Raw genomic sequence first — 27,890 nt, 5'->3', positions numbered from 1 at the left:
TCTGTTCAATCTCTTCATCAATGATTTAGATAATGGCACAGAGAGTACACTGATAAAGTTTGCGGACGATAACAAGCTGGGAGGGGTTGCAAGTGCTTTGGAGGATAGGATTGAAATTCAAAATGATCTGGACAAACTGGAGAAATGGTCTGCAGTAAATAGGATGAAATTCAATAAGGACAAATACAAAGTGCTCCACTTGGGAAGGAACAATCGGTGACACACACACAATGGGCAGTGACGGCCGAGGAAGGAGCACTGCGGAAAGGGATCTGGGGGTCAGAGTCGACCATAAGCTAGATATGAGTCAACAGTGTAACTCTGTTGCAAAAAAAGCGAACATCACTCTGGGCTGTAGTAGCAGGAGTGTTGTAAGCAAGACACGAGCAGTAATTCTTCTGCTCTGCTCAGCACTGATTGGGCCTCAACTGGAGTACTGCGTCCAGTTCTGGGAGCCACGTTTCAGGAACCATGTGGACAAAGTGGAGAAAGTCCAAAGAAGAGCAACAAAAATGAGGGAAGATTGAAAAAACTGGGTTTGTTTAGTCTGGAGAAGAGAAGACTGAGGGGGGCACATGAGAACAGTTTTCAAGTACATAAAAGCATATTAGAAGGAGGAGGGGGAAGAATTGTTCTCCTTAACCCCTGAGGACAGGACAAGCAGCAACGGGCTTAAATCGCAGCCGGGGTGGTTTCGGTCAGACATTAGGAAAAACGTCCTAACTCTGCAGGTGGTGAAGCACGGGAATACATTGCTCAGGGAGGTTGTGGAATCTCCGTCACTTGGGATATTAAAGAGCAGGTTAGACACACCCCTGCCAGGGACGCGTAGGGGAACGCGAGCTGGGACGTGGGGAGAATCAGGAGCGGGGGAGTGGGGGTGGAAATGAGGGGAGGAGGGGTTTGGTTGGGGAGGGACCAGGCTGCGTATGAAGACAGGGAACACGGTGGTGTCTTGCACAGCCTGGGAGGCGCCCATGCCTTGGCTCCCAGACACTCGACTCTCCAGGCCCGGCTGTGCTGAGTACTCGAGCAATAAATGAAAACCCACAAATCTGACCCCCCAGGAGCCCCCAGCACTCAGCTGTGGAAGGAGCTGCCGCTGCGAAGCTCTCAGAAGCACAATGCAGGTCAAGCATGGACAGGTGGAGTCTGACAAGTGCCTGACAACTTTGGGTGTTGGAAGTGCAGCCCGGGTCCCCATGGGTGTGAATTCTGCTGTGGAGGCATTTCAAAGAGTCAGTGCACAGGGATTTTTGAGTGAAATTGCCCCTGTGCAGAGAGCCAGCAGCAAATGGCCTAGTCTATTGCTGGTGAAGTTACGACGGGCTCGGGCTTGGAAGCACCATCATCAAATACTTTGGCACATTTTGCAGACAGCAAGATGGCTGCGTAACACATAGACCCACAGGGTTAGAGGGGACCGCACGGGTCATCTCGTCTAACCCCCGATGAGATGCAGGACTTGTTGGGTCTCACCCATCCCAGACAGACGGCTCCAGCCTCCTCTCGAAAACCTCCAGGGAAGGAGCTTCCACAACCTCCGGAGGCGTCTGTGCCATTGTCTGACTGCTCTTACGGGGAGGACGTTTCTCCTGAGATTTAATCGAAACCTGCTCTTTCTGTCGTTTGAACCCATCGCCTCTTGTCCTGCCCCCCGTGGCAAGAGAGAAAAACTTTTCGCCATCTTATCTGTGGCAGCTTTTCAAGTATTTGAAGACCCCTATCATGCCCCCCCCCCCAATCTCCTCTTTTCCAAACTGAACATACCCAGTTCCTTCAGCCTTTGCTCATCCTACTTGCATTCCATCCCTGTGATCATCCCTGTCGCTCGCCTCGGGATCCTTTCCAGTTTCTCTCTATCCTTTCTACACAGCGGGGACCAAAGCTGGGCCCAGGTCTCCAATTTATCGAGATCCCTCTGAATTTTATCTCTGTTCTCCAAAGTGTTGGCAACCCCCCCAGCTTTGTGTCATGTGCAAATCTGATCAGTCTGCTCTCTAGTCCTCCACCTGGGGCACTGATAAAGACATTAAACAACACCGGACCCAGAACAGCTCCCTGTGGAGCCCCACTTGAGCCCTCCCTCTGCTCTGACATCAGTCCATTAATGGGGATGCTTTTTTTTGCAGTTAATTACGTATTCACTTAATGGTGGTTCTGTTGAGCCTGTATTTTCCCAGCTTACTTATCAGAATGCCGTGTGGGACTGTCTCAAAACCTTGCTGAAGTCCATCGTATTCCCCCATTCACCAAACCAGTTACCCATATTACCGACATTAATAGATTTTAAGGTGGGAAGGGACAGTTCTCAGTCTGACCTCCTGTATAGCACAGGGCAGAAAATTCACCCAGAGACTCCTATAATGAGCCCAAGAACTTGTGTTTGACTAAAGCATCTTGCAGGAAGGCACCAGCCTGACTCTGAAGCCACCAAGAGATGGAGGATCTGCCCCTGGTCTGACAGGAACGTTCTCTGTTGGACACATACTGAGCAGATGCAGTTTAACTGCTGGTTTAGATCAAATAAAAGCAGTAGCGAAATGCAGAGAGTTGCAGAGATCACAAAACATCTGGAGAAAGCGATGTCCACCTCTGCCTCCGGCCCCCAAACCCTGCCAGGCTGGGCGAGGGCAGGGGGCAGACAGACCGGGCCCGAGAAACACGGCTCGCCCATCAGCCAGTCGGAAAGGATTAGCAGATAGATTGGGGCTAGTCCACAAACCAGGGGGAGCCAGAAGCCCTCCCCTACTCGGGGCAGGGTGCGACTGACACCATGGGACAACCAGGCAGATGCCCAGAGCAGTGAAATAGGTGGCAACTGGCTAATGAAAGTGACCTCCAAGGAAAAGTAAACGATACTCGTAGTAAGGCTCCTCTGACCATGCCCTGTGTGACTGAGAGGTCCCCAGGAGCCAGAGCAGACCCAGCTGAGTGGAGGGCCCCTGCAGTGGACGGGCGTGCCGGGCCTGCTCCCCGGCATGTTCTCTGCACCCCACAGGTAGGTAGAGGCCCAGTGTGCCATGGGGCGAGCTAACGCTCTCCTCTCCCTTCTCCTGCAGGTTTCACAGCCTGTGGGGACAGCTAGGCAGGCCGTAAATGAACAACTGGACACCGACGTGGAGTTCACCATGCACAAGCGACAGCAGAGCCTGCCTGGGGCTAGGAAAGCAACACGGGATTTGCTTCCCCCCAGCACTAGGTACGTTCCCAGGGCTGGGGCCACGCTGCAGCCGGCCAGCCAGGAGAGAGCCCTGCACTGTGCGGGGTCGGGGAGCCGGCTCCAGCAGGGCAGCGCCGTTGTGCCCGTCGGGGCCGACTGCTCTGCAATATTGGAACAAACGTGTGGTCAGCTGGGCGCATCAGCGTTGCTTGTGGAACGCCCCAGCGAGGGGGGCAGGGCAGACCTCAGGCCCTGCTTCCCCAGAGCCATAAGCCCCGCCCACCTGAGCCAAAGGAGAATCACTGTTAGTACAGGGCCAATGGCACACAGCAGAGGCAGAGGGGACACAGACACGCTAGCCAGTTCATTACAGCGAGTTTACACCCTGTGCCCTTCTCCCCTGGGAGCCATGGCCTAGCTCCAGGGAGCCTGCAGAACATCCCAGGCATGAGCCAAAAGCAGAGTCCCCCAGGAACTCGGTCCCACTACAGACAATGGCTGGGGAAGAAGAATGCTGCAGACAGTGGCCCCCCAGCAGGAACCCCGGCTCTCCCCCGCCCCCGCACTCTGGATCTCCCCCCCCCCGCGGGTTTATTCAGTGCGTGTTTTTGCAGACTGCGCAAAAGCCACATTGTGCCTCCGATGAAGTGAGCTGTAGCTCACGAAAGCTCATGCTCAAATAAATTGGTTAGTCTCTAAGGTGCCACAAGTCCTCCTTTTCTTTTTGCGAAGACAGACTCACACGGCTGCTCCTCTGAATCCTGTCATTGTGCAAACAGTTTGTTGACCCGGGTGTGCAGAGAGAGGTGGAACCAGCCCAGCCGCATGGGTGCTCAGAGCCGTTGGGAGCAGGAGGAAGTGGCCGGGCAGCCAGCCAAGCCAGGCAGAGGGCTTCAAGAGGAAATGGTTAATTAGCGGAAGGCTGAAGGCAGCTAGCAAAGGCGCCAGCTCCCAGGGCTCTCACTTGTCCCCAGCTCAGCAGGGCCACGGGGGTGCGACACAGCACAGCGCCCCTGGCACTCGCAGGGTTAATGCCCTCCTGAGCACACCTGGTGCCCACACCCAGGCAGGTGGCGAGGGGTGCGGTAAGGAGCCTGGAGCTGCGGGATCATGAGAGAGACAGGCAGAGAGCTTAGCCCTGGCCCTGCCGCTGAGGGGCCAGGCAAGCCTCCAAAGCACACGATGGACTTTTGTGCTGGCTGGCCAGGCCTTTGTGCTGGGCACAGAAGAGCGGTGCCCTGCGGGGGAGGCTCAATTGCTGCCCCGGCCTGGGTGACACACAGCCACGCCCGGTGGCCTGCTGCCTTTGCAAGTGCGCGGGGAAGGGCTGCACGGTCCCCAGCCTGCCCCCTTCAGTGCAGCGAAGGCCACTCCTCCTCCTCCAGCATCGCCGAGGCTGTGGTGGGTCCTAGTTCTCTTTACGGCCAGTTTCTCAGCGTGACGCCCAGAGCAAATGTGCCAGTGACTGGGCTGGAATCTGCTACGGCTGTGACCATCTCTCCGCCTCGGGGTGGCGGGTGACACAGGCCTGCTAGGAGAGGAACAGCGGGCTCCCGGCTCTGTCCCCTCTAGGGACTCCATGGAGCTGGCCCTTGGCCTCGGTGTTACTAGCTGCCACTGACGGGAGCTGTAGGAGGACCAGGGAAGGAGAGACAAGCCGGGAGTGGCGGAGTTCCCTTCAGCTCCCTGATTCCACACACAGCCCACGGGAGATGGGTGCTGAACTCCTGCCAGGGTGTTCTCCTGCCAGGGGCCAGAGCGTATCCTGGGGGGAGAGGCTGGAAGCCAATTCCCAGCTCGACACCCTGCCACACCGTTTGCCTGAGCCTGCCTCAAGCCCTGGACTAGGTGGAGAAATCCTGGTGGTTAGAGACCAGTGAATGGCTCCATCTGGTGAGCACAGGCAGGACTGTGGACCCGGCTTCTCCCTTCCAGGGCTTTGGGTGCTCGTGGCCGTGACTGAGGCCTCCAACTCCAGGGCTTGTCGGGGCAGCGGGGGATGCGGTGAACAGGTCACTGTGGAGCCCAGGTTGCTGAGCACCTGCCTGCTGGGAAAGGAGCCTAGGGACAGTGCGATTTCACAAAGCTCCCTTCACGGCGGTACGACTGTTACGTGCATTAGACAAACTATGTCCAAAAAGAAAAGGAGGACTTGTGGCACCTTAGAGACTAACCAATTTATTTGAGCATAAGCTTACGTGAGCTACAGATGCATCTGATGAAGTGAGCTGTAGCTCACGAAAGCTCATGCTCAAATAAATTGGTTAGTCTCTAAGGTTCCACAAGTACCCCTTTTCTTTTTGCGAATACAGACTAACACGGCTGTTACTCTGAAATATGTCCAAAAACTGCAGCGTGAATTTGCCGTGTCCCCCTCCCAAAGCCAGGGGCCTGCAGGGCTGGCGTTGCAGGCGGCGACGAGGAGAGCTGGGGGTGGCTTGCACCCACTCAGCAGTGTCTGGCTACAGCGAGCTCTGTTGTGGGCCCAGAAACCCCCCGGCGGCGCACAGATCTCTGCTGCTCATTAGGTCTGGGAGCGGGGCTGCTGCGCCAGCCACCTCAGCGACAATCAGCTGGTTCTGCTCTCAGCCGTTCTCCGGCTCGGCACCTGCTGTGTAAGGTGACAGTTAGTGAGGGCTTGGTGCCTAGTGGCCAGGAAGTTCTGCTTCTAGCTTCTCAGCGTGACGCGTCGCGCCCGCGACACACGGGACTGCCTCGGGTGTCAGGTTTGTTCAGAAGAACGATGCAGCCAAACAGAGCAGGAGGGGAACGGTCCCTCTACAAGAACAACTGGAATGTAGGAACAGTCAGGGCGCTGTGTGATGCCCCTGCCCAGCCCCTGGTCTGGGAGCGCCTGGCTTCTAGGAGGTCCCACAGAAGCTCCTGCACCAGCTGGTTTATAGATGGCTCCCAGCTGGGATGGTGGGAGCTCCCTAGCGGGCCTTGGAGGCGAGCGGCTGGGGCTCCCCAGGGGGCAGGGCACTGGCCCTTAGAAAGGAAGTCCAGTTCCCCAGCCCCCCATGGATGCAGGGTCTCTGCAAGGCAGGGACAGTGACTGCCTCCTGCAGAGCACGCGTGGGGAGTGTGCCAGGTGCAGACAGGTGTGAAGGGGGCTGATGGCAGCTCCACCCTTCTGTAGAAGGTCAAGGTTTAATGGGCCGGTTGGCCTGGAAGGGCAGTGCTGGCAGCCGGCCAGGAATGAGTGACAGGATTTCACAGGGAAAACTGGGGGAGGGGTGAAGGGAGGGGGGGCGTGCTTTGGTTTCCACTGGCGGGGTTGGGGTGGCATCTGGACAGACTGGCTCCCTCACGCGGATGGACAGACGAGCCCACTGCTGGAAGGTGTTAGCCCAAGCTAGCCCACACGGACTGGCACCTCGTTTACACCCCAGGCAAGACAAGGGCAGAGGGGCGCTGCTGTAGGGCTTGGGCAAAAAGGACGAGGGACGTAGAAGGCCAAGACTCTCGGGGAGCACTGGGCATGGCTTTGCTGAGAGTCCTCAGCGTCCTGCCACCTTCCCGCGTGAGGCCAGTGGGCTCCCCTCCAGCCCCCAGAGCCAGACTCAGAGCGTGCTGCATCTCCAGGGCTGCACCAGACCCTTGGCCACATAGCCAGGCGCAGATCACGGGGCCCAGGAACCAAGGTTCCTCCGAGCCTGTTTTTGTCCCTTTGGACTGTCGCAGCCCCAGTGACAGGACCAGGGAGGCCGAGGCCCCCTGCTTGGAGGCAAAGGGGTGAAAGAGAAGACCCTCACTCAGAGCCACCCAGTGGCCGTTATTCATTACCCTTTCAGGGCACAAGGACTCTGTCCACTCCTGAAGACCTTAGCAGGACATGGTCCCCATCCACGAAACCTGCCAGTCCCGCTGCCTCTCAAGTAAGAGGCAGCAGGACAATGCCCTGGGAGACTCAGCCATTGTTCTTCTAGCTCAGTGAGGGACGGCGAAGCCTCATTTCATCTCAGAGTTTAAAGTCCTTAACCAGTTTCCCCTATGACTTTAAGTATCCAGGTGGTGAGATAAGGGGGTGTGATTGTGGCAGAGCCCTAGGGGCCCAGCGTGATGGTGTGTGCACAGAGAATGGCCGACACCCTGTCTCCTGGCAGCTGATGGTCTGGGCCCTTCCTCTGCAAGGTGCCAACTGAAGGGGTTGGAGAACAAAGATCAGGTGGCCTCCTGGCCCGGGAAAGAGACAAAGGAGAGGAGGGGCCGGGGAAATGGAGGGAGGCCCAGAGGGGGCTCTGGCCTCCCTGCCCCCCCAAGACAGACCCGGCTGAGGGGTCCTGTTCTCTGCACCTGCAAGCTCTGTGTTAGACCATGTTCCTGTCGTCTAATAAACCTTCTGTTTTACTGGCTGGCTGAGAGTCACGTCTGACTGCAGAGTTGGGAAGCAGGACCCTCTGGCTTCCCCAGGACCCCACCTGGGCAGACTTGCTGTGGGAAGCGCACAGAGGGTCAGAGGAGGCTGAATGCTCTGAGGTCAGACCCAGGAAGGTGGAAGCAGTGTGAGTTTCTTGCCCTGGAGACAGTCTGCACCCAGAGAGGAGGCTCCCCCAGAGTCCTGCCTGGCTTCATATGGAGTAGTTCCAGAGCATGGCCCGGTGACTGTGACAGAGGGAGAGAGGAGGGAGTTTGCCACTGAATCTTGGTGGGCTCCAAAATCACCTAGTTAGTTAATCAGACAAGATGGAGCTTGGCTGGGATGCACAAGATGGAGCAGCCAAGGCCAAAGCATCAGTGAGACTATGAGAAGACTCCCCAGCTCTACCTGGATGCCCAAGGCTGCGGTAACCCTTTTGGAGAGCTGCTGGCGAGCTCTGCAGTCACTCTGTGGGGGTGAAGACACTCCAGAGCAAGGTGCTTCATCCGGGGAGGAGGTGGGTGAAGCTAACAGGGGTGAGGCTGGGCCTCTTCTGACAGTTGCCCCTTAGGTCCTCTTGAACTTCTTCCTTCTGCTTGGTACCAAGCCCGGCACCAGATCAGGAGGAGCTGGATGAGACGACTCCCCAGGTCTAGGTGAAGATACTGAATGTGAATGGCATGGGGAGGATCTGGAAATGGGAGGGGTCACTGAAAGGGCATTGCACCCCAATGACTTCCTTGCCATCTTTCCATGCCAGTGCTGGCAGCAGAATCTCACTAGTACCCCAAGTGGTAAAGTCTAGGAGGGGGTTGTGACGAGTCAAACCCCTTGGGAAGCCACCTGATGTGTTGAGATACCCCCGAGTCTACCTGTTCTGCCAGCCTGAGCCCCCATTAACTTGTCTTGCTGAGCCAGGCTCTGAAAACCTCCTTGAACTCACACCCAGGCAAGGAAACCCCCAGCTGCAGATCAGCTCTGGGAAGACTCAGCTTAAGAGACTTGCTCCAGTCCTCAGATGTCCCCTCCCTTGGGGTGCAGACCCACGGATCTATTATGAAATTTGCCTGTTCCCTCTATGTGGAGAGAGGTGTGCACATGTCTTCCCCCTCCCCAGTTAGAAATGACAAACTGGGTTTAATAATAAACAAAACAAGTTTTATTAACTCTAAAAGGCAGATTTTAAGTGGTAAAAGGGTAACAGAATAAAGCAGATAACGAACAAATGAAACCAAACATGCAAACTAAGCTAGTCGCACTAAAGAAATTGGTGACAAACAGTATTTCTCCCCCTAGATACTGTTGCAGGCAGGTTGCAAAGCTCCTGTGGTTCACTGTTATATTCCTTTTCAGACTGGGCCCGTCTCAGTCTGGACCGACCCCCCCCGCCCCGGCCTTCCCTTTTGCAGTCTGTCTTCTTGGGCAGACAGGCCATGGAGAGGAGGAGTCCCGTTTGCCTTCCTCCCCACCCTTCAATAGGATTTACATAAGGCAGGAATCCTTTGTTTCCCAAACTTGACACCCCCCCCCCCTTTCCCTTCCAGTGGAAAGTTACAAGTCCCAGGTAATGTTTAGGATCAGGTGACAAGACCACCTGACTCTGTAGGATCACAGCATCCATGAGTCAGGGGCAGGATGGAGCATCCGCAGGAAGGCCAAGCTTTTCACGATCCATTGTCCTCGCTGATGAGCCATCCGCCCTGTTGGCTTTTCCATTGTTGTATCTGAAGTGTTAGCAGGGGCATCACCCAAAGTGGCATAGTTGAAATACAGATACATAATCAATATTCCTAACTTCAGATACAGAAATGATACAGGCATACCCACTGGATAATCCCATTCAGTAAATCACAACCTCTCCAATGATCTCTCACAGGAGCCATCTTGCATAAAGTACATCTCAGTTATGTCGTATTCATATCATAAGCCATATTCCTTATGAAAATATGAACAACACGTCATGGGGTGGCGAGACACACTCTGGGCTGGGAGACAAGAGTCCAAAGAAGAAGAATCATCATCTCCCAACCACGGAGGGGCCAAACCTGTCAGGGCTGGAGACTGGTACCAAGGTCCGGGGAATAATGGAGAAGCCATCACCAATGGCACCGATGGCTGAGAGCTCTGGGAGGCTGGAGGATGACATGGTACCGGGTGCTGCACTGAGGAGGCTGGTGCCATGCAGTCTACAGGGACCACTGAAGGAATCTCCTGCACCACTGGGCACACCAGAACTCACAAGCTCAACAAGTCCCTGGCCACTGCCTATGCCTCTGGCATGGACAGTCCTGGAATAGTCTCTGACCAATGCACAATAGATGAAGACGGTGCTCCAGAACATGAAGGTGCTGCTTTGGGCCCAGGTCTGACAATGCCTGCCCCGGTGCTGTCTTACCTGATGAGCGAGTGCAGGAGTGCTTCGATTTTGCCTGCGCTCTACTCGACCCTTCACCCCCTTGCATGGTAGATTTAGGGGCGGTGATCTGCCTCTCCTGGCAGCATCCTTGGAAGCCTGGTGTTCGTTCCTTGGGCACCAGCAAGCGTGAGCGGTGCCGGGACAGTATTGGAGGCGCACTTCTCACACAGGCCGAAGTGCTCAGTACCCCTGTGACTGAAGACGGTCTCACGAGCAGCCTCCAACAAAGAAAACTTCGGCCTGGCCTCTCTCTCGTGCTTGGTCCTCAGCTTGAAGTCCATACAAATCTGGCATTGATCCCTAATGTGAGACTCACCTAGACACGTTAGAAAATTAGAGTGTGGGTCCCTCACGGGCCTGGTTTAGAGCATGAAAGGCAGAGCTTGAAGCCCGGTGACCCAGGTGTTCCTTGGTACCAGGGAACAGAACCCCAGAACTGGGGAGCCAAAAAACAAACTCCTACTAAACAAAAACACCAAAAAAGGAGTCTATGAACAGGTAACTCTGTGCATCTGGATGCTGAGAAAACTTGCTGAAGCAAGATAAACAGATTCCAACAATCATTACGGGCAGTAAGGAGGAAGTGAGGGGGTCAGGGATGGTGACCCTGTGGGGCCCCCCCTTGGCTGAGTGCATGTGGCCACACACTCTGTCTCTCAGTTTGTCCCTGCTCCGGACGAGAGCAGTGCCCCAGGGTTCCCTCCCGGGAGACAATGTCTTTGCCCTCTTGGGGCTTCTTGGCCACAGCTCTCCAGCTGGGCCACTCCAGTTCAGTTGCCTCTCTAGGGTGCCTCACTGTACAGGCCACTTCCTCCAGGGGGTTAGGGGGGACCCAGGCCCACCTACTACTCCGGGTCCAAGCCCAGGGACCTGTAGATAGCAGCTGTCTGCTGTTATCTAAGTCATGCTGCTGCTCTAATTCCCTGGGCCACTTCCCCGCGGCATCTTCACTCTTACCTCAGGGCCTTGTCCTGATGGAGACCCCGCAGCCAGCTCTGGGCTCCTTCTTGCCCTCCTTGGCTTCTGGCAGCATGGCCTTGTCCGAGGTCCTGTAGCTCCGCCCACCAGCCAGCCGCACCCCATCCTCACTCCTTCAGCACCAGCAAGGAACTGGACTCCCCCTGGCTCTGCAGCTCTTCTTATAGTCGGCTGCTGGGCCCTGACTGGCTGTGTGCCACACAGCCACTCTAGGCAGCTTGGAGGACTCTCTCCACTGCCCTCTTTGGGGCAGGGTGTGGCAGGGCCACGAGGCCTCCAGAAGGGGGCCTCAGGGGGTCTGGTGTACCCCATCACAGATGGTTTCGCCCTTTATACCTGCGTGCAGTGGCACGTGGCAGCAGAGGGTGCTCAAGCCGCTGAGATACAAATTTCCAGCCACTGGGCTGGAGACGAGCACTCTCCAAGAGTGGAATGCACATGAGCAGTCACGCAGCGAAGAACTAGTGGGGCCTCATGAGGTCAGTCCTGGGCCTGGCACTAGTCCATATTTTCAGTCATGACGCGGATAATGGAGTGGAGAGGATGCTTATGAAATGTGCAGATGACACCAAACTGGGAGAGGTCACAAGCACTTTGGAGGCAGGATTAGAATCCAAAGCGACCTTGACAATTGCAGAACTGGTCTGAAATCACAAGACACAATTCAATAAAGATGAGTGCAAAGTACCACACGTAGGGAGGAAAACTCAGATGCACAAGTACAAACTGGGGACTAACTGGCTCGGTGGTCGCACTGCTGAAAAGGACCTGGGGGTCACAGTGGATCACAAACAGAATGAGAGTGTCACGGAGTGTGGGGGAGTCCAGGCCCTGCACCGCTCTTCCAGGGATTCACTGAGACTCTCAGCCAGCCAGTAAAACAGAAGGTTTATTGGACAACAGGAACACCAGCGAGGCCCAAGGGCTGGCAGATGGCTGGATCACCCCCAAAGCCAGCATGTCCCGGACCTCTCTTTCCAGGTCCTGAGCAGTTTTCCCTGTGACTCGGAAGGGGGAGCATCTTATCGGCAGGTGCGACCCTGTCTGCACCCGGTGGACAGTCAGATTAGTGCGTCCAGGCTGGTTGGAAAACAGCTGTCGGGACGGACGCAGCACCCCCCTGACCTCAGCTTGCTGGGCAGGGGTTAGCTGATCCGAGAGGGGAATTGTTTCCAGGGGGGAACCAGCTCTGGTCCCAGGGAATAGATCTACTAAAGGGTCATCTCCCTGCTCCTCCCACTGTCCACACACGGCCAACACCACATTCCCCCTGGCATAATATGGCTTCATCATATTCACATGGTACACCCGGCGGTGGTGCGCCCGGTTCGACAGCTCCACCACATAGTTTACCTCCTTGAGCTGCTTGATAACCTTGAAAGGGCCCTCCCAGGCGGCCTGTAGTTTGTGTTTTCTCACAGGGATGAGAACCATCACCTGATCCCGGGTGGCGTAGGCCCGGGCCCGCGCCGTGCGGTCATACCAGACCTTCTGCTTCCTCTGGGCTCTGGCCAGATTCTCCCTGGCCAGGCCCATGAGTTCAGCCAGTCTCTCTCGGAAGATCAGGACATACTCCACCACTGACTCTCCATCGGGAGTGGCCTCCTCCTCCCACTTGTCTCTCATCAGGTCCAGGGGGCCCCTCACCCTCCTGCCATATAACAGTTCGAAAGGCGAAAATCCGGTAAACTCCTGGGGCACCTCCCTGTAGGCGAACAGCAGGTGAGGTAAGTACTTGTCCCAGTCCTGCGGGTGCTGGTTCATAAAGGTTTTCAGCATCACCTTTATCGTCCCATTGAACCTCTCCACCAGCTCATTGGACTGGGGGTGATAAGCTGAGGCCCAGTTGTGCCGGACCCCACATTTCTCCCACAAGCACCGGAGCAGGGCCAACATGAAGTTGGATCCTTGGTCTGTCAAGACTTCCTTGGGGAACCCCACTCGGCTGAAAATGGTCAGGAGCGCATCGGCCACGGTGTCTGCTTCAATGGAAGCTAAGGGCACTGCCTCGGGATAGCGGGTGGCAAAATCTACCACCACCAGAATGTATTTCCATTCTCGGTACAGGAACCCCTTCTCGCACAGGAACCTCTCCTGGCAGCCTCTCCTCATGGTCTGTCCCACCCTGACGTCGGCCAGGTCCCTGAGCTTCTGCAAGGAGGGATCTTTCCTCAACTCGGCCTGGAACTCAGCGGCTGGGGAAGGGATGGGGCCCGGTTCCCCTTCAGTGGCCAGGTCTGAGGCCTCAGCCTCTCTGAGCCGTGCCCCTCGGTGCTCCCTCCCCACCAGGGTAGGGTCCTGCGCCTCCGGTGTGGTACCCTCCCCAAGGTCAGGGTGCAGTGCCCCTCACCGGCTCTGGTTACGGGTCACAACCAGGGCGGTCTGGGGCTTGCTTGGCCAGTCCTCTAGGTCTCCCCCCATCAAAACTTCAGTGGGCAAATGGTGGTGTACCCCCACATCCTTGGGGGCCTCCTTGGCCCCCCATTTCAGGTGTACCCTTGCCACGGGCACCTTAAATGGGGTCCCGCCCACCCCTGTCAGGGTCAGGTAGGTGTTGGGCACCATCCGATCTGGGGCCACCACCTCGGGCCGGGCCAGCGTCACCTCCGCGCCCGTATCCCAGTATCCATTGACCTTCCTCCCATCCACCTCCAGGGGAACAAGGCACTCTCTCCGGAGGGACAGCCCCGCGCCCACCCTGTAAACCGAGCACCCTGAGTCCAGAGCCTCCGGCCCTCTGGCGGAGCTGGCCTGGGGTACTCTTCCCTCCTGAGCAGGTGGTAAACTTGTAGCCCCCCTTGCCTGGGTCGTCTGCCCCTTGTCCAGCTGGGTCCCTACCCAGTTAACCCTGGGTAGGTTGGGTCTGCTCAGTTTGTCCCTGAGCCCGGGGCACTGGGTCCGTACGTGGCCTCTCTGGCCACAGTGATAGCAGCTCCAGTCACGTTGGTCCCCTCGAGCGGGTCGGAGGGGCCCGACGCCAGGCATTCCCCTTGGGAGGGGGTTCTCCCTATTTCCCCGCTGGGAGGTCCCATGGTGACTCTCTACTTGCATCGGGGGGGGGGGGGGGGGCTGTTCTTTTGGGATTCCTCCTGGCTACCCCCTGACCAACTGTTCATATAATCATAGAATCATAGAATATCAGGGTTGGAAGGGACCTCAGGAGGTCATCTAATCCAACCCCCTGCTCAAAGCAGGACCAATCCCCAATTAAATCATCCCAGCCAGGGCTTTGTCAAGCCTGACCTTAAAAACTTCTAAGGAAGGAGATTCTACCACCTCCCTAGGTAACGCATTCCAGTGTTTTACCACCCTCCTAGTGAAAAAGTTTTTCCTAATATCCAACCTAAACCTCCCCCACTGCAACTTGAGACCATTACTCCTTGTCCTGTCCTCTTCTACTACTGAGAATAGTCTAGAACCATCCTCTCTGGAACCACCTCTCAGGTAGTTGAAAGCAGCTATCAAATCCCCCCTCATTCTTCTCTTCTGCAGACTAAACAATCCCAGTTCCCTCAGCCTCTCCTCATAAGTCATGTGTTCCAGACCCCTAATCATTTCTGTTGCCCTTCGCTGGACTCTCTCCAATTTTTCCACATCCTTCTTGTAGTGTGGGGCCCAAAACTGGACACAGTACTCCAGATGAGGCCTCACCAATGTCGAATAGAGGGGGACGATCACGTCCCTCGATCTGCTCGCTAAGCCCCTAATTATACATCCCAAAATGCCATTGGCCTTCTTGGCAACAAGGGCACACTGCTGACTCATATCCAGCTTCTCCTCCACTGTCACCCCTAGGTCCTTTTCCGCAGAACTGCTGCCTAGCCATTCGGTCCCTAGTCTGTAGCTGTGCATTGGGTTCTTCCGTCCTAAGTGCAGGACGCTGCACTTATCCTTATTGAACCTCATCAGATTTCTTTTGGCCCAATCCTCCAATTTGTCTAGGTCCCTCTGTATCCTATCCCTGCCCTCCAGCGTATCTACCACTCCTCCCAGTTTAGTATCATCCGCAAATTTGCTGAGAGTGCAATCCACACCATCCTCCAGATCATTTATGAAGATATTGAACAAAACCGGCCCCAGGACCGACCCCTGGGGCACTCCACTTGACACCGGCTGCCAACTAGACATGGAGCCATTGATCACAACCTGTTGAGCCCAACAATCTAGCCAGCTTTCTACCCACCTTATAGTGCATTCATCCAGCCCGTACTTCTTTAACTTGCTGACAAGAATACTGTGGGAGACCGTGTCAAAAGCTTTGCTAAAGTCAAGAAACAATACATCCACTGCTTTCCCTTCATCCACAGAACCAGTAATCTCATCATAGAAGGCGATTAGATTAGTCAGGCATGACCTTCCCTTGGTGAATCCATGCTGACTGTTCCTGATCACTTTCCTCTCATGTAAATGCTTCAGGATTGATTCTTTGAGGACCTGCTCCATGATTTTTCCGGGGACTGAGGTGAGGCTGACTGGCCTGTAGTTCCCAGGGTCCTCCTTCTTCCCTTTTTTAAAGATTGGCACAATCTTGTGAAGAGTTGTTCACAAACTCGTCGGCCAGCTGCCCTGCGTGCTGGGGGTTCTCGAGCTTTTTGTCCGCCAACCACAGCCTCAGGTCGGAAGGGCACTGTTCATACAGTTGCTCCAGTATGATTAGGTCAAGCAGGTCCTCTTTAGCTCGGGCCCCAGCTGTCCACTTGCGGGCGTATCCCTGCATCTGGTTGACCAGTTGTAGGTAGGTGACCTCAGGCGTTTTACGCTGACTCCGGAACCTTCTCCGGTACATCTCGGGGGTTAGCCCAAACTCACGGAGCAGGGCCTGTTTGAACAGTTCGTAGTCCCCTGCCTCTGCCCCTGTCATTCGGCTGTACACCTCCACGGCTTTGGGGTCCAGTAAGGGGGTGAGGAACTGGAGCCTGTCTGCAGGGTCAACCCTGTGCATCTCGCAGGCATTCTCAAAGGCCGTCAGGAAGCTATCTATGTCCTCCCCCTCCTTCTGCTGGGCCAGGAAGCACTTATCAAAGCTCCTTGCAGTCTTGGGTCCCCCCGCACTCACCGCAGCCAGGGCCCCACTGCTCCTCAGCCTGGCCAGCTCCAGTTCATGCTGTCTTTGTTTCTCCTTCTCCTGACGTTCCCTCTCCTTCTCCTGACGCTCCCTCTCCTTCTTCTCCTGCTCATGTTGATGTTGGTTCTCCTTCTCCTCCTGCTCATGTTGACGTTGTTTCTCCTCATGTTGACGTTGTTTTTCATGATCCTCCAGCTCCCTCATTTTCATCTCCCTCTCACATTCCAGCCGCATCTGCTCCAGGGATGGGGAGCTCCGCTGGGAGGATCCCCTGCTGGCTGCCGGGGTCAGGGTGCCCTCGGTATTCACTGGGCTTCCCCCAACCCCTCCCCCAGGCATAGGTAGGAAGGGTCTCAGGAGGTCCTGGGCACCAGTCTGACCCCTCCCAGCCCGGTCAGGCCCCCGGGCCCACGCTGCGTCCCGCGGGCGGCTTCCCTCAGGGACAGGGATTGGGTCATCCAAGCGATCCCCCTCCTCCAACTGGGCAATCAGCTGTTCCTTGGTGGACCTCCCGATGCGCAGCCCCCTCTGCCTGCACAGCTCCACCAGGTCGCTCTTAAGGCGTTTAGCGTACATCTCCCTGCTGGCCACTCGCAGGCCGGGCAGCTTCCCACGGTTTCCAGGAAAAGCCCCTAGTGTGCCAGTCCTTCTTGAGGTCACCACCTCTTTGCCAGGGTCGAGCTGCAGACTCCTCCGCCCCTGGGACCGCTTGCTGCAATCCCCCGGGGGACCCTGTTACTGCAAAAGTCCTTCTCTCTGGTCACACACTCCCAGGGGTTAACCGCCCCCTGAAACCATCTCTCTCTGAATCTTCAGCACGCCCGGTCCCCGTCAATCCCCCTTTGTTTTACTGTTCCCCAGTCACTTACTGCAGGAAGCACTGTTCACGGGGTGCAGTACATCCCACCTCTGCCACCAGTTGTCACGGAGTGTGGGGGAGTCCAGGCCCTGCACCCCTCTTCCAGGGATTCACCGAGACTCTCAGCCAGCCAATAAAACAGAAGGTTTATTGGACAACAGGAACACAGTCCAAAACAGAGCTTGTGGGTACCTCCAGGACCCCTCAGTCAAGTCCTTCTGGGGGAGCAGGGAGCTTAGACCCCAGCCCTGGGGTTCCCTGTGTTCCTCCACCCAGCCCCAAACTGAAACTAAACCCACCCAGCAGGTTCCCTGCTGCAGCCTCCGTCCACATTCCTGGGCAGAGGTGTTACCTCCCCCTCCCCCTCCTGGCTCAGGGGACAGGCTCTCAGGTCTCCCATCCCCAGGGCACATTCCCAGGTCAACACTCCCCCCTCCCTGCTGCCTCACATCCTCACAGAGAGTCAACAGTGTGTTGCGAAAAAGGCTAATCTCATTCTGAGACGTATGAACAGGAGCGTTGTACGTAAGACCCAGGAGGTCACTGTCCTGCTCTACTCGCACTGGCGAGGCCTCAGCTGGACTCCTGTGTCCAGTTCTGGGCACCGCACTTTAGGAAGATGCGGACAAACTGAAGAGAGTCCAGAGATGAGCTACAAAAATGATAAAAACTTTAGAAAACCTGACCTCTGAGCAAAGGCTGAAAACCCTGGGCATGGTTAGTCTGAAGGAGAGAAGACGGGGGGCTGGGGGGACACCTGATAACAGGCTTCAAATACATTGTGGGCTGTTATAAAGAGGACGGGGATCAGTTGTTCTCTGTGTCCGCTGGAGGTAGGACAAGCAGTAATGGGCTTAATCTGCAGCCAGGAAAATTGAGGTTAGATATCAGGAAAAACTTTCTAGCTCTCAGAGTAGTTACAATCTGGAACAGGCATCCAGGGGCCTATGGACTCCAGCTCCTGGCAGCCCCCCAGCCTCAGCCAGCTCTGCTCCCTTCCTGGAGCTGCAGCTGCAGGGCTGTTTCCCTGAGCCCTTGGCCCCCTGCTCTAGGGACTCACCACAGGAGCTAGCTCCACTCCAGCGTGGCTTTCCCTCCCCAGGGCTCAGCCTGTCTCAGTCTTTCCTTCCCAGCTGCCCCTGAGCAGCCCTTTATAGGTTCTGGTGCCACCCCGCCCTCTTTAACTGGCTGGGTTGGGCTCCCCTGCTCTAGTCCAGGGGCGCTGGGCTCAGTCTAGCCACAGGGACCAGTTAGATGTCTATGATTCTGCACCAGCAGCTGAGCAGCCCAGAAGGAATCACGCACTTGTTCCCTTGAATCACATGCAGCCATCCTGGCCACAAAAGTGAGACAAGAACAGGCCTGAGGGAGGCGCTTTAGGGAGTTCCTGGACACATTTGTCCATCCATCCATGCTGTCAAGTTACTGGAGAATCGGCAATAACTAGACACTTGCTGTCCAGTGCCAGGCCTGGTGGGTACTCGACCTACCTCCTGTGAGCCTTGAACCAGCCATGGCCGGACAACCCTGCAGCTGTTTCGTCTCCAGGAAGGGTCCAGAAGCCAGGCCCAGTTCTTTAGAAGCTCCTCAGCGCCGGAGCTGAGAGTTTCAGAGTAACAGCCGTGTTAGTCTGTATTCGCAAAAAGAAAAGGAGTACTTGTGGCACCTTAGAGACTAACCAATTTATTTGAGCATGAGCTTTCGTGAGCTACAGCTCACTTCATCGGATGCATACCGTGGAAACTGCAGCAGACTTTATATACACACAGAGATCATGAAACAATACCTCCTCCCACCCCACTGTCCTGCTGGTAATAGCTTATCTAAAGTGATCATCAAGTTGGGCCATTTCCAGCACAAATCCAGGTTTTCTCACCCTCCACCCCCCCCATACACAAACTCACTCTCCTGCTGGTAATAGCCCATCCAAAGTGACAACTCTCTACACAATGTGCATGATAATCAAGGTGGGCCATTTCCTGCACAAATCCAGGTTCTCTCACCCCCTCACCCCCCTCCAAAAACCACACACACAAACTCACTATCCTGCTGGTAATAGCTCATCCAAAGTGACCACTCTCCCTACAATGTGCATGATAATCAAGGTGGGCCATTTCCAGCACAAATCCAGGTTTTCTCACCCCCCCACCCCCATACACACAAACTCACTCTCCTGCTGGTAATAGCTGAGAGTGGCTCACCCCTGTAGCGAGAGGGAGAGAAATGCAATAGTAACCTCCCAGGGCTGAGCGAGATGTTTCTTCCTCTGTGTTTCCCTTTATTCCAGTTACAGGGACCCCTGCTCAGGCACCATGGGACCTGCTGACTCCAGAGCTGCCCTCCAGCCTCATGTGGCAAGGCGGGTGAGCCAACAGCTGCTGCTGGGGAGAGAGACCAGCGTTCCAGCTTGCCCAGGGCTCTCGTGAGCTCTGCAGATGAGCTCTGGGTGACTCGACAGCATGTCTCTCTCACCAGCAGAAGCTGGTCCAATAAAAGATATTCCCTCGCCCGCCTTGTCTTGCTAATATCCTGGGACCCACACGGCTACAGCCCCACTGCAGATTCCAGCCTGTCACGGTGCCACTTACCACCACAAGAGGGTGCTCCAGCCCCATGCAAGGCGCCATGGCCCTTCTCCTCCAGATGGGACACAGGGGATGAACTCTGGGCACCAGGGTGTCCCCAGGCTGGGGCAGCCCCTGCCAGCACACCGCAGGGACGTGGCATCCGACCTGGCTGAACCTCTGTGGGGGGCACCCAGAATGTGCCTGAGTCAAGGGTACTGGAGGGTGTTGGCAGTGCCCAGCACAATGGAGCCTGCTCCTGACGGGCCCCTCCGCAGCACAGACACCCACTGCCATGCCTCCGGTGTGTGCCCTTTCCTGACCATGCTGCTGCATTTGTTCTCACCTGCGGAGCCCCTGCTCCTGGGCACGCCCGCTGGGCTGCAGCGACAGCGGGGGTCCTGAGCACTGGCCGTTCGTTCGGCACCGGGAGAGGTGCACAGACAGACAGGCCTTTGTTCGCGGTCTCTGCCTCCTGGGCCTCCAGCGCAGCCCAGGACATCCCACTGAGTGCTGCCGTTCTCCTTCCCAGGCACGGCTCCTGGCTGGTGGGGACTCCTCCGCCACCCTGCTGCTCCCCGCCCAGCAGGACTGCAGGCCTCAGTCGTACCCGGGGAGGCTGCTGATGCTGACTACTGGGCCACTGGGTCCTGGGGGGATGTCGCCGACCTTAGAGCACTGCCCAGCCTTTGGGCAGCACCCAGAGCCTGCCCCACCTGCCTGAACTCAGGCAGGAATAACTCCTTCCCCTTCACAGGCCACGTCTCCATAGTCACGGCACGCTGAGGGAATTGCTGTGCAAACAAGGCCGAGCCCTGCCCACCTGGGATGGCCAAGAAGGCCCCAGGCTTGTAGCAACCTGGGTATTTTTTTGTTACTCTCCTTCCCTGACTTGGTCACCTTGTGCAGCTCCTCGCGGGCAGAGCGCTTCGGTGCTCAGGGGAGCAGAGGCCTTTAGCTGGCCTGCTGCCCGGGGTGAACTGTGGCCTGGGTGACGGCGCAGTCTCCAGTCATTGCCTGTCACTAGCTGTCGTGCGGCTGGGCGGAGCGCGATCGGCACAGACCGGGCTCTGGAAATGGGTTCTCCGTGGTGTGACGGGCGACTAAACTAGACAAGGAGCCTTTGCAGGGCTGCCAAGTGACGCCCCGCCCCATGCAATCACCAGTGCCCAGCTGTGAGGGGCATCCCGGTGCACACTGTGCTGATGGCACTGCCCAGGGGGGTGGGGGAGGGGAGTCCGAGTCCCTTGCCACTGTTCTGTGGTTTGTTCCCATCCCCGTAGCGTGTAACAAGGACGCTGGGAACTTGACACAGCTGCTGAACACTTTTCAGAGGAGCAGCCGTGTTAGTCTGTATCCACAAAAAGCAAAGGAGGACTAGGGCACCTTAGAGACTAACACATTTATGAGAAGGGGGAACTCATCTGCTCCCCGCAGTCGGATCTAGCTCCAGTGCTGAGAACTGGGAGAGACGCTGGCCACGTGACAAAGTCCTTTCCACCCAGTACTGTGCGGCGGCCACCATGTGAGATAGTTTGGAGGGTGTCTCGGTCTTGTTCCTAGCGGGCAGCTGCCCCCTTAGTGAGTCCCAGAGAGGCCGAGGCGTGAATGGGCCCCAGAGATAGGCCGACCTCGCTCCTAGGGCCAGGGCTCGGGAACAGCCAGAGCATGGGGTGTGCCACACCAGCGCCCTGCTGAAGATGCTGCAATTCTCCAGAATCTCATCCAGCCTCTAGCTCAGGGGTTGGCAAACTACGGCCCGGGGACCGCATCTGGCTCTTCAGACATTTTAATCTGGCCCTCAAGTTCCCACCAGGGAGCAAGGTCCAGGGCTTGTGCCCCTCCACGGCTCCAGCAGGGGAGCAGGGTTTGGGGCTTACCCCGCTCCGTGCGTGCCAGGGCTCTGCGCAGCTCCCGAAAGCAGCAGCATGTCCCACCTCCAGCTCCTACACATAGGGGCAGCCAGGGGGCTCTGCACGCTGCTCCCGCAGCTCCCATTGGCCAGGAACCGTGGCCAATAAGAGCTGCAGGAGCGATGCCTGCGGACAGGGCAGCGTGCAGAGCTGCTTGGCCATGTCGCCGTGTAGGAGCCGGAGGGGGGACATGCCACTGCTTCTGGGAGCTGCATGAGGTAAGTGCCGCCTGGAGCCTGCACCCCTGACCCCCTGCCGTGCCCCAACCCCCTGCCACAGCCCAGATCCCCCGCCCACCCTCTAACCCCTCGGTCCCAGCCCAGAGTACCCTCCTGCACCCCAACCCCTAAACAGAACCTATGGAGATGGAAAAGAGGGAGGTAACAGAAGTCTATAAAATACTGACTGGTTGAGAAAAGGGAGAGAAGGTGGGTCTGTTCTCCCATCTCATAGAACAAGAAGAAGGGGACAATGGATGCAATTGAAAGGTGGGAAATTCAAAACTGATGAAACAAAAATATTTTTCATATTGTCTAATTAGCCGGTGGAACTCACTGCCACAGGAAGCCACTGAGGCCAATAATTTAACAAAATGGAAAAAGGGACTGGACATTTCTCTGGAAAACAGGACCCTCCGAGGTTGTTAGAACAGACTGTGGCAGGGCTCTGGTCCCTCTGGATGCAGGGCTTCAGCCAACCTCGAACTATTAGAGACCAGGATGAGACCTAATGTGTGGGTGTGGGTGAGGGGCAGATTATCCCACCTCTGCTGCTGCTTAGTTCTTACACCTTCCTCTGCAGCATCTGGGGCCGGGCACTGTCCCAGAGAGGAGACGGAGCTCAAAGGACCTGAAGCCTGATCCCTCTGGTGATGCCTGCGTTCCTGTGCCCCTGAGATCTGTGCTCTGCAGAGACATGCAGCTCGGCGCTGCGCTGGGGCCAGCACGAGACCCCCGGGCAGTGGCAGGGAGGAGCCAGGCCCAGTTACTGATTTGTTTGGTGTAACCAAGGCCCTATGAGGCCCTTGCTGTGTGTTGCAAGGAGCTGTAACCCAGAGACAGCTCAGCAAAGGGCAGCGTGATGAGCAGTGCCCAGCACAGCCACCCCACCGCAGCTGTTACTAACAACAAACCCTCCCTCCCGGTTACTATAAAAGGCGCAGCTCGGAGCCCCCCCGTTCCCAGCCTTCGTCCTCCGAGCCCTTTGCTGTCGGATCGAAGAACCTCTGCAGCATGGTGAGTCCCGCCTGGGACTGGGGCTGCCTGTCCCCCCAGCGCGAGTTGGGGGCAGTCCCAGGCTAGGGAGGAGCAGGGTCTCCTGAGCTCCCTGGTTCCTGTGGTGCCCTGGGAGGGTTTAGACGTAAGAGAGCTGTACGGGGGGATTGGTCCCTGCTCCTAAAGGTGATCCATGTGGGCAGAAGCACGCGGAGCAGCCCCAGAGCAGAGCAGACTCCAGAGCTCAGAGGCGTCACAGGAGTGGGACGATGCTTGGCGGGCGTTTGTCCAGCAGCTGTTGCTGGCTGGGAGGGGGAAGGGGGTGCAGACAGCACAAATTCAGGAGTGGGCAAAGGAGACAGAACAAGCTGGGGCCGTGCAGTGGGAGGGGGGCAGGTGAAGGCTGGAAGGAGGCTGAGACGGAGGTGAGTGGGGCTGTGTGGAGGGTAGGCAGCCTGACTCTGGCTGGGGAAGGAGAGGGGCAGCCAGGGAAGGGAGGTGAGCTGGGAGAGAGGGGCCAGAGAGATGGAGGGAGGCCAGAGAGGAGGAGGGGAGAGGTGACGGGGGCTGGATCTGTGCAGATGATGGGAAGGGGCGATTGTAGGGGAATGTAGCGGGAGAGGCCAGATGTGGGGCGAGCGTGAGGAAGCAAAGCCCTGAGCCGGGCCGAGAGGCAGGACAGCAGTGCCCGGCAGGGAAGCAGAGGGATGTAGAGGAAAGATAACTCCGGGCTGCAGCTAGCAACTTGGAGGAAGCAGCACCAGAACCGGGGAGAGGACAGTGAACAAATCCGGTTTTCTGATGCACAAGCAGCTGGCCAATTTCTCCCTGCCCCCCACGAGCCCAGTTTGAGGTGGGCGGGGATGGTAGATGGCTCTCCCTGGTCTCGGGATCCCTCACTCCCAGAGACGATCTGCAGCGGGTCCTGTCCTTGCACGACATGCCCCACAGACAGCGGCTGGGCCCCCTGTCCCACGACGGTTCCTTGTTCTTCGCCCCCAGCGCGAGTGCATTTCCGTCCACGTCGGCCAGGCTGGCGTGCAGATCGGCAATGCCTGCTGGGAGCTGTACTGTCTGGAGCATGGCATCCAGCCGGACGGGCAGATGCCCAGCGACAAGACCATTGGGGGTGGGGATGACTCCTTCAACACCTTCTTCAGCGAGACGGGCGCCGGGAAGCATGTCCCCAGAGCCATCTTTGTGGACCTGGAACCCACAGTGATTGGTGAGTGCTGAGCGCCGGGGGGAGGGATGGGGCTGTGGACCTAGTGATCCCTGTGTGAGCACGGCCTGCCTCGGCGTTTGCACGCACCAGTCACAATAAACTGAGCCACCCAGCCCCACTGGTCTGGTGTGAAAGGCTCTGCATCCCGGCTCTGACTCTTTGGGTCACCCTCTGGAATCAGATAGCACAGAGCAGGTTTATGAGCCCTCTGTGGGGCCGGCAGGGGCAACAAACATCTAGGGCGGGAACGTCAGGGTCCATGGGCTGGTCAGTGTCACAGGAACAGCTGCTGGGAACAAAGCTACGTGAGCCCTTCATCTCTCACTCGCTAATCCATGCAGCCCTGCTCAGGTGTGCATGGGCACCGAGGTTCCTCCAGGTGGGGCGGGTGCTAACCGGGCTGTGCTGTGAATTCCAGACGAGGTTCGGACCGGCACTTACCGCCAGCTCTTCCACCCAGAGCAGCTCATCACCGGCAAGGAAGATGCTGCCAATAACTATGCCCGCGGGCACTACACCATTGGCAAGGAGATCATCGACCTGGTGCTGGACAGGATCCGGAAGCTGGTAAAGACGCTAGGGCAGGCAGGGTTCTGGGAAGCTCTCGGATTCCAGGTGGAGATAATGCCGAGTGGTGGTTGGATGGTGAGGGAGCAAAATCAGCTTCTGCTGCCCACACATTCGCTGGGCATCACCAGCTTCCTCCGTCAGCCTGGGGCAAGAGCAGTGGTGGCCAACATGCAGCTGGACTGCGGAGTCTGCAGGGCCCAGCATGCAGGGATCCACTGAGAGGTGAATGGCCTCTCTGCTTGGATCTAGCTGGAAGGCTGCAAGGCTGAGACCTGCAACTGCCTGCCCAGGCCACACCTCAGTCTGGAATACGAGGATGGCTAGAATCCGCACCATTGTACGGCAGCTAGGCGCAACCCTCAGGGTCACAGTGACCTGCTAATAGAAAAGGAGGACTTGTTGCACCTTGGAGACTAACCAATTTATTTGAGCATAAGCTTTCGTGAGCTACAGCTCACTTCATCAGATGCATACTGTGGAAAGTACAGAAGATCTTTTTATACACACAAACCATGAAAAAATGGGTGTTTACCACTACAAAAGGTTTTCTCTCCCCCCACCCCACTCTCCTGCTGGTAATAGCTTATCTAAGGTGATCACTCTCCTTACAATGTGTATGATAATCAAGGTGGGCCATTTCCAGCACAAATCCAGGGTTTACGTCTGGGGGGGCGGGGTAGGAAAAAACAAGGGGAAATAGGTTACCTTGCATAATGACTTAGCCACTCCCAGTCTCTATTCAAGCCTAAGTTAATTGTATCCAATTTGCAAATGAATTCCAATTCAGCAGTTTCTCGCTGGAGTCTGGATTTGAAGTTTTTCTGTTGTAATATCGCAACTTTCATGTCTGTAATCGCGTGACCAGAGAGATTGAAGTGTTCTCCGACTGGTTTATGAATGTTATAATTCTTGACATCTGATTTGTGTCCATTTATTCTTTTACGTAGAGACTGTCCAGTTTGACCAATGTACATGGCAGAGGGGCATTGCTGGCACATGATGGCATATATCACATTGGTGGATGTGCAGGTGAACAAGCCTCTGATAGTGTGGCTGATGTTATTAGGCCCTGTGATGGTGTCCCCTGAATAGATATGTGGGCACAGTTGGCAACGGGTTTTGTTGCAAGGATAGGTTCCTGGGTTAGTGGTTCTGTTGTGTGGTATGTGGTTGTTGGTGAGTATTCGCTTCAGGTTGGGGGGCTGTCTGTAGGCAAGGACTGGCCTGTCTCCCAAGATTTGTGAGAGTGTTGGGTCATCCTTCAGGATTGGTTGTAGAGAGTGTTGGGTCATCCTTCAGGATAGGTTGTAGATCCTTGATAATGTATTGGAGGGGTTTTAGTTGGGGGCTGAAGGTGACGGCTAGTGGCGTTCTGTTATTTTCTTTGTTAGGCCTGTCCTGTAGTGGGTGACTTCTGGGAATTCTTCTGGCTCTATCAATCTGTTTCTTCACTTCCACAGGCGGGTATTATAGTTGTAAGAATGCTTGATAGAGATCTTGTAGGTCTTTGTCTCTGTCTGAGGGGTTGGAGCAAATGCGGTTGTATCGCAGAGCTTGGCTGTAGACGATGGATCGTGTGGTGTGGTCAGGGTGAAAGCTGGAGGCATGTAGGTAGGAATAGCAGTCAGTAGGTTTCCGGTATAGGGTGGTGTTTATGTGACCTGCTAATGCAGCCTTCATCTGGGTTCTGTCCATGCCCTCAGGGTGCAGGGGAACTCGGTGCCCAAGTGTGTGCCGTGAATTCAAGCTGTCTCGGGCTCTGGCTGGAGCTGTCTCACCCCTTCCCAGGGAGCTAGAACAGGTCCCTTCACGCCCGGGGCAGCGGACCCCAAACTGCTCTCAGGGAAGAGGCAGAGAAGTGCAGCTCCGGGACAGGCTCTGGCCTGGGAGGCCCAGGATGGCAGAGCCTGGGACGGGGGACGATGAGAGGGGATGGGTTCTCCATCCACATAGGGAAAGGAGCCGGTGGACAGGCTCTGTGCCTCCAGCCTCTTCTTGCTTTCAGTGGTGCTGGCGCGACTGCGCATCCAATGCTGAAGCCATGCTGGTGCCACCAGAGCTCACACCAGCATGCTCCTCGGTGAGCCGGGAGGTGAGTGGTATTGGCAGAGAGAAGCCCCGGGCCCGGCATGGTGAGAAGGAGACTAAAGCGAGGATTAGTAATAGGGCTCTGGGAGCAGAAGGTGAGTTGGGTGTGTGTGTAGGGGGCTTTCAGGAGTCAGGATAAAGTCAGGCAAGGGGTGAAAGACAGAGAGCGGGTGACAGTGAGTCAGTACGGGGGTCCTGGAAGCCGACACATTTTCCATAAATCTCTTTCTGCTGGAACACTTCCACCTTCCCCCATGGGCTCCTGAGCACTGAAAGTCCTCCGGAGCCCTCCTGTCATCTCACAGCACAGCTGTGAAATCCTGGGGCCCTACTGCACAAGGGATGGGACGACTGAGCCCCTGGCAGGGTGCTGAGTGATACAGGCTGCTCTGCTACACGACCTGGGAGAGCCGAGCTTGGACACACATCTCACTCCCGGCTGCCTGCCCCTTTCCCAGGCTGAGCCCTCTCTCTTTCCTGGATCCCCGCAGGCCGACCAGTGCACGGGGCTCCAGGGCTTCCTCATCTTCCACAGCTTCGGGGGCGGCACCGGCTCCGGATTCACTTCCCTGCTGATGGAGCGTCTCTCCGTTGACTATGGCAAGAAGTCCAAGCTGGAGTTCTCCATCTACCCAGCGCCTCAGATCTCCACCGCGGTGGTGGAGCCCTACAACTCCATCCTGACGACCCACACCACCCTGGAGCACTCGGACTGCGCCTTCATGGTCGACAACGAGGCCATCTATGACATCTGCCGCAGGAACCTGGACATCGAGCGCCCCACCTACACCAACCTCAACCGGCTAATAGGTCAGATTGTGTCCTCCATCACCGCCTCCCTCCGATTCGATGGTGCCCTCAATGTGGATCTGACAGAGTTCCAGACCAACCTGGTGCCCTACCCCCGCATCCACTTCCCGCTGGCCACCTACGCCCCCGTCATCTCTGCAGAGAAGGCCTACCATGAGCAGCTCTCTGTGGCTGAGATCACAAACGCTTGCTTTGAGCCAGCCAACCAGATGGTGAAGTGTGACCCCCGCCACGGGAAATACATGGCCTGCTGCCTCTTGTACCGCGGGGACGTGGTGCCCAAAGATGTCAACGCTGCCATTGCCACCATCAAAACCAAGCGCAGCATCCAGTTCGTAGACTGGTGCCCAACTGGCTTCAAGGTTGGCATCAACTACCAGCCCCCGACGGTGGTTCCCGGCGGCGACCTGGCCAAGGTGCAGCGGGCTGTGTGCATGCTGAGCAACACCACGGCCATTGCCGAGGCCTGGGCTCGGCTGGACCACAAGTTTGACCTGATGTATGCCAAGCGGGCCTTCGTGCACTGGTATGTGGGAGAGGGCATGGAGGAGGGGGAGTTCTCAGAGGCCCGGGAGGACATGGCTGCCCTGGAGAAGGATTACGAGGAGGTGGGGACAGACAGTGTGGATGGAGAAGGAGAGGAAGAGGAAGGTGATGAATACTAG

The 27,890-nt window shown here is 56.7% G+C and overlaps 1 protein-coding gene across 1 annotated transcript; it reads left to right on the top strand.

Moving 5' to 3' along the window:
* The first annotated feature begins 1,124 nt into the window (after window positions 1–1,124).
* Window positions 1,125–27,890, top strand: LOC144272349 (tubulin alpha-1D chain-like). Its single transcript, XM_077830351.1, has 6 exons — window positions 1,125–1,238; window positions 3,063–3,202; window positions 3,943–4,069; window positions 23,535–23,757; window positions 24,176–24,324; window positions 26,907–27,890. Exons 1-6 carry the CDS (start codon window positions 1,125–1,127, stop codon window positions 27,888–27,890), a joined length of 1,737 nt encoding a protein of 578 aa, XP_077686477.1.

This window comes from Eretmochelys imbricata, chromosome 11 (genome assembly GCF_965152235.1).
Source record: "Eretmochelys imbricata isolate rEreImb1 chromosome 11, rEreImb1.hap1, whole genome shotgun sequence".
Taxonomy (NCBI): domain Eukaryota; kingdom Metazoa; phylum Chordata; order Testudines; family Cheloniidae; genus Eretmochelys; species Eretmochelys imbricata.
The sequence above is the reverse complement of the archived record's forward strand: the minus strand, read 5'-3'. Positions and strand labels throughout refer to the sequence as shown.

Coding starts and splice junctions, on each gene's coding strand:
- LOC144272349 (XM_077830351.1), top strand. CDS start 1,125: ATGCAGGTCAAGCATGGACAGGTGGAGTCTGACAAGTGCCTGACAACT. Junction 3,203..3,942: donor TTGCTTCCCCCCAGCACTAG/GTACGTTCCCAG, acceptor TTGTGCAAACAG/TTTGTTGACCCGGGTGTGCA. Junction 4,070..23,534: donor GAGGGCTTCAAGAGGAAATG/GTTAATTAGCGG, acceptor CTTCGCCCCCAG/CGCGAGTGCATTTCCGTCCA.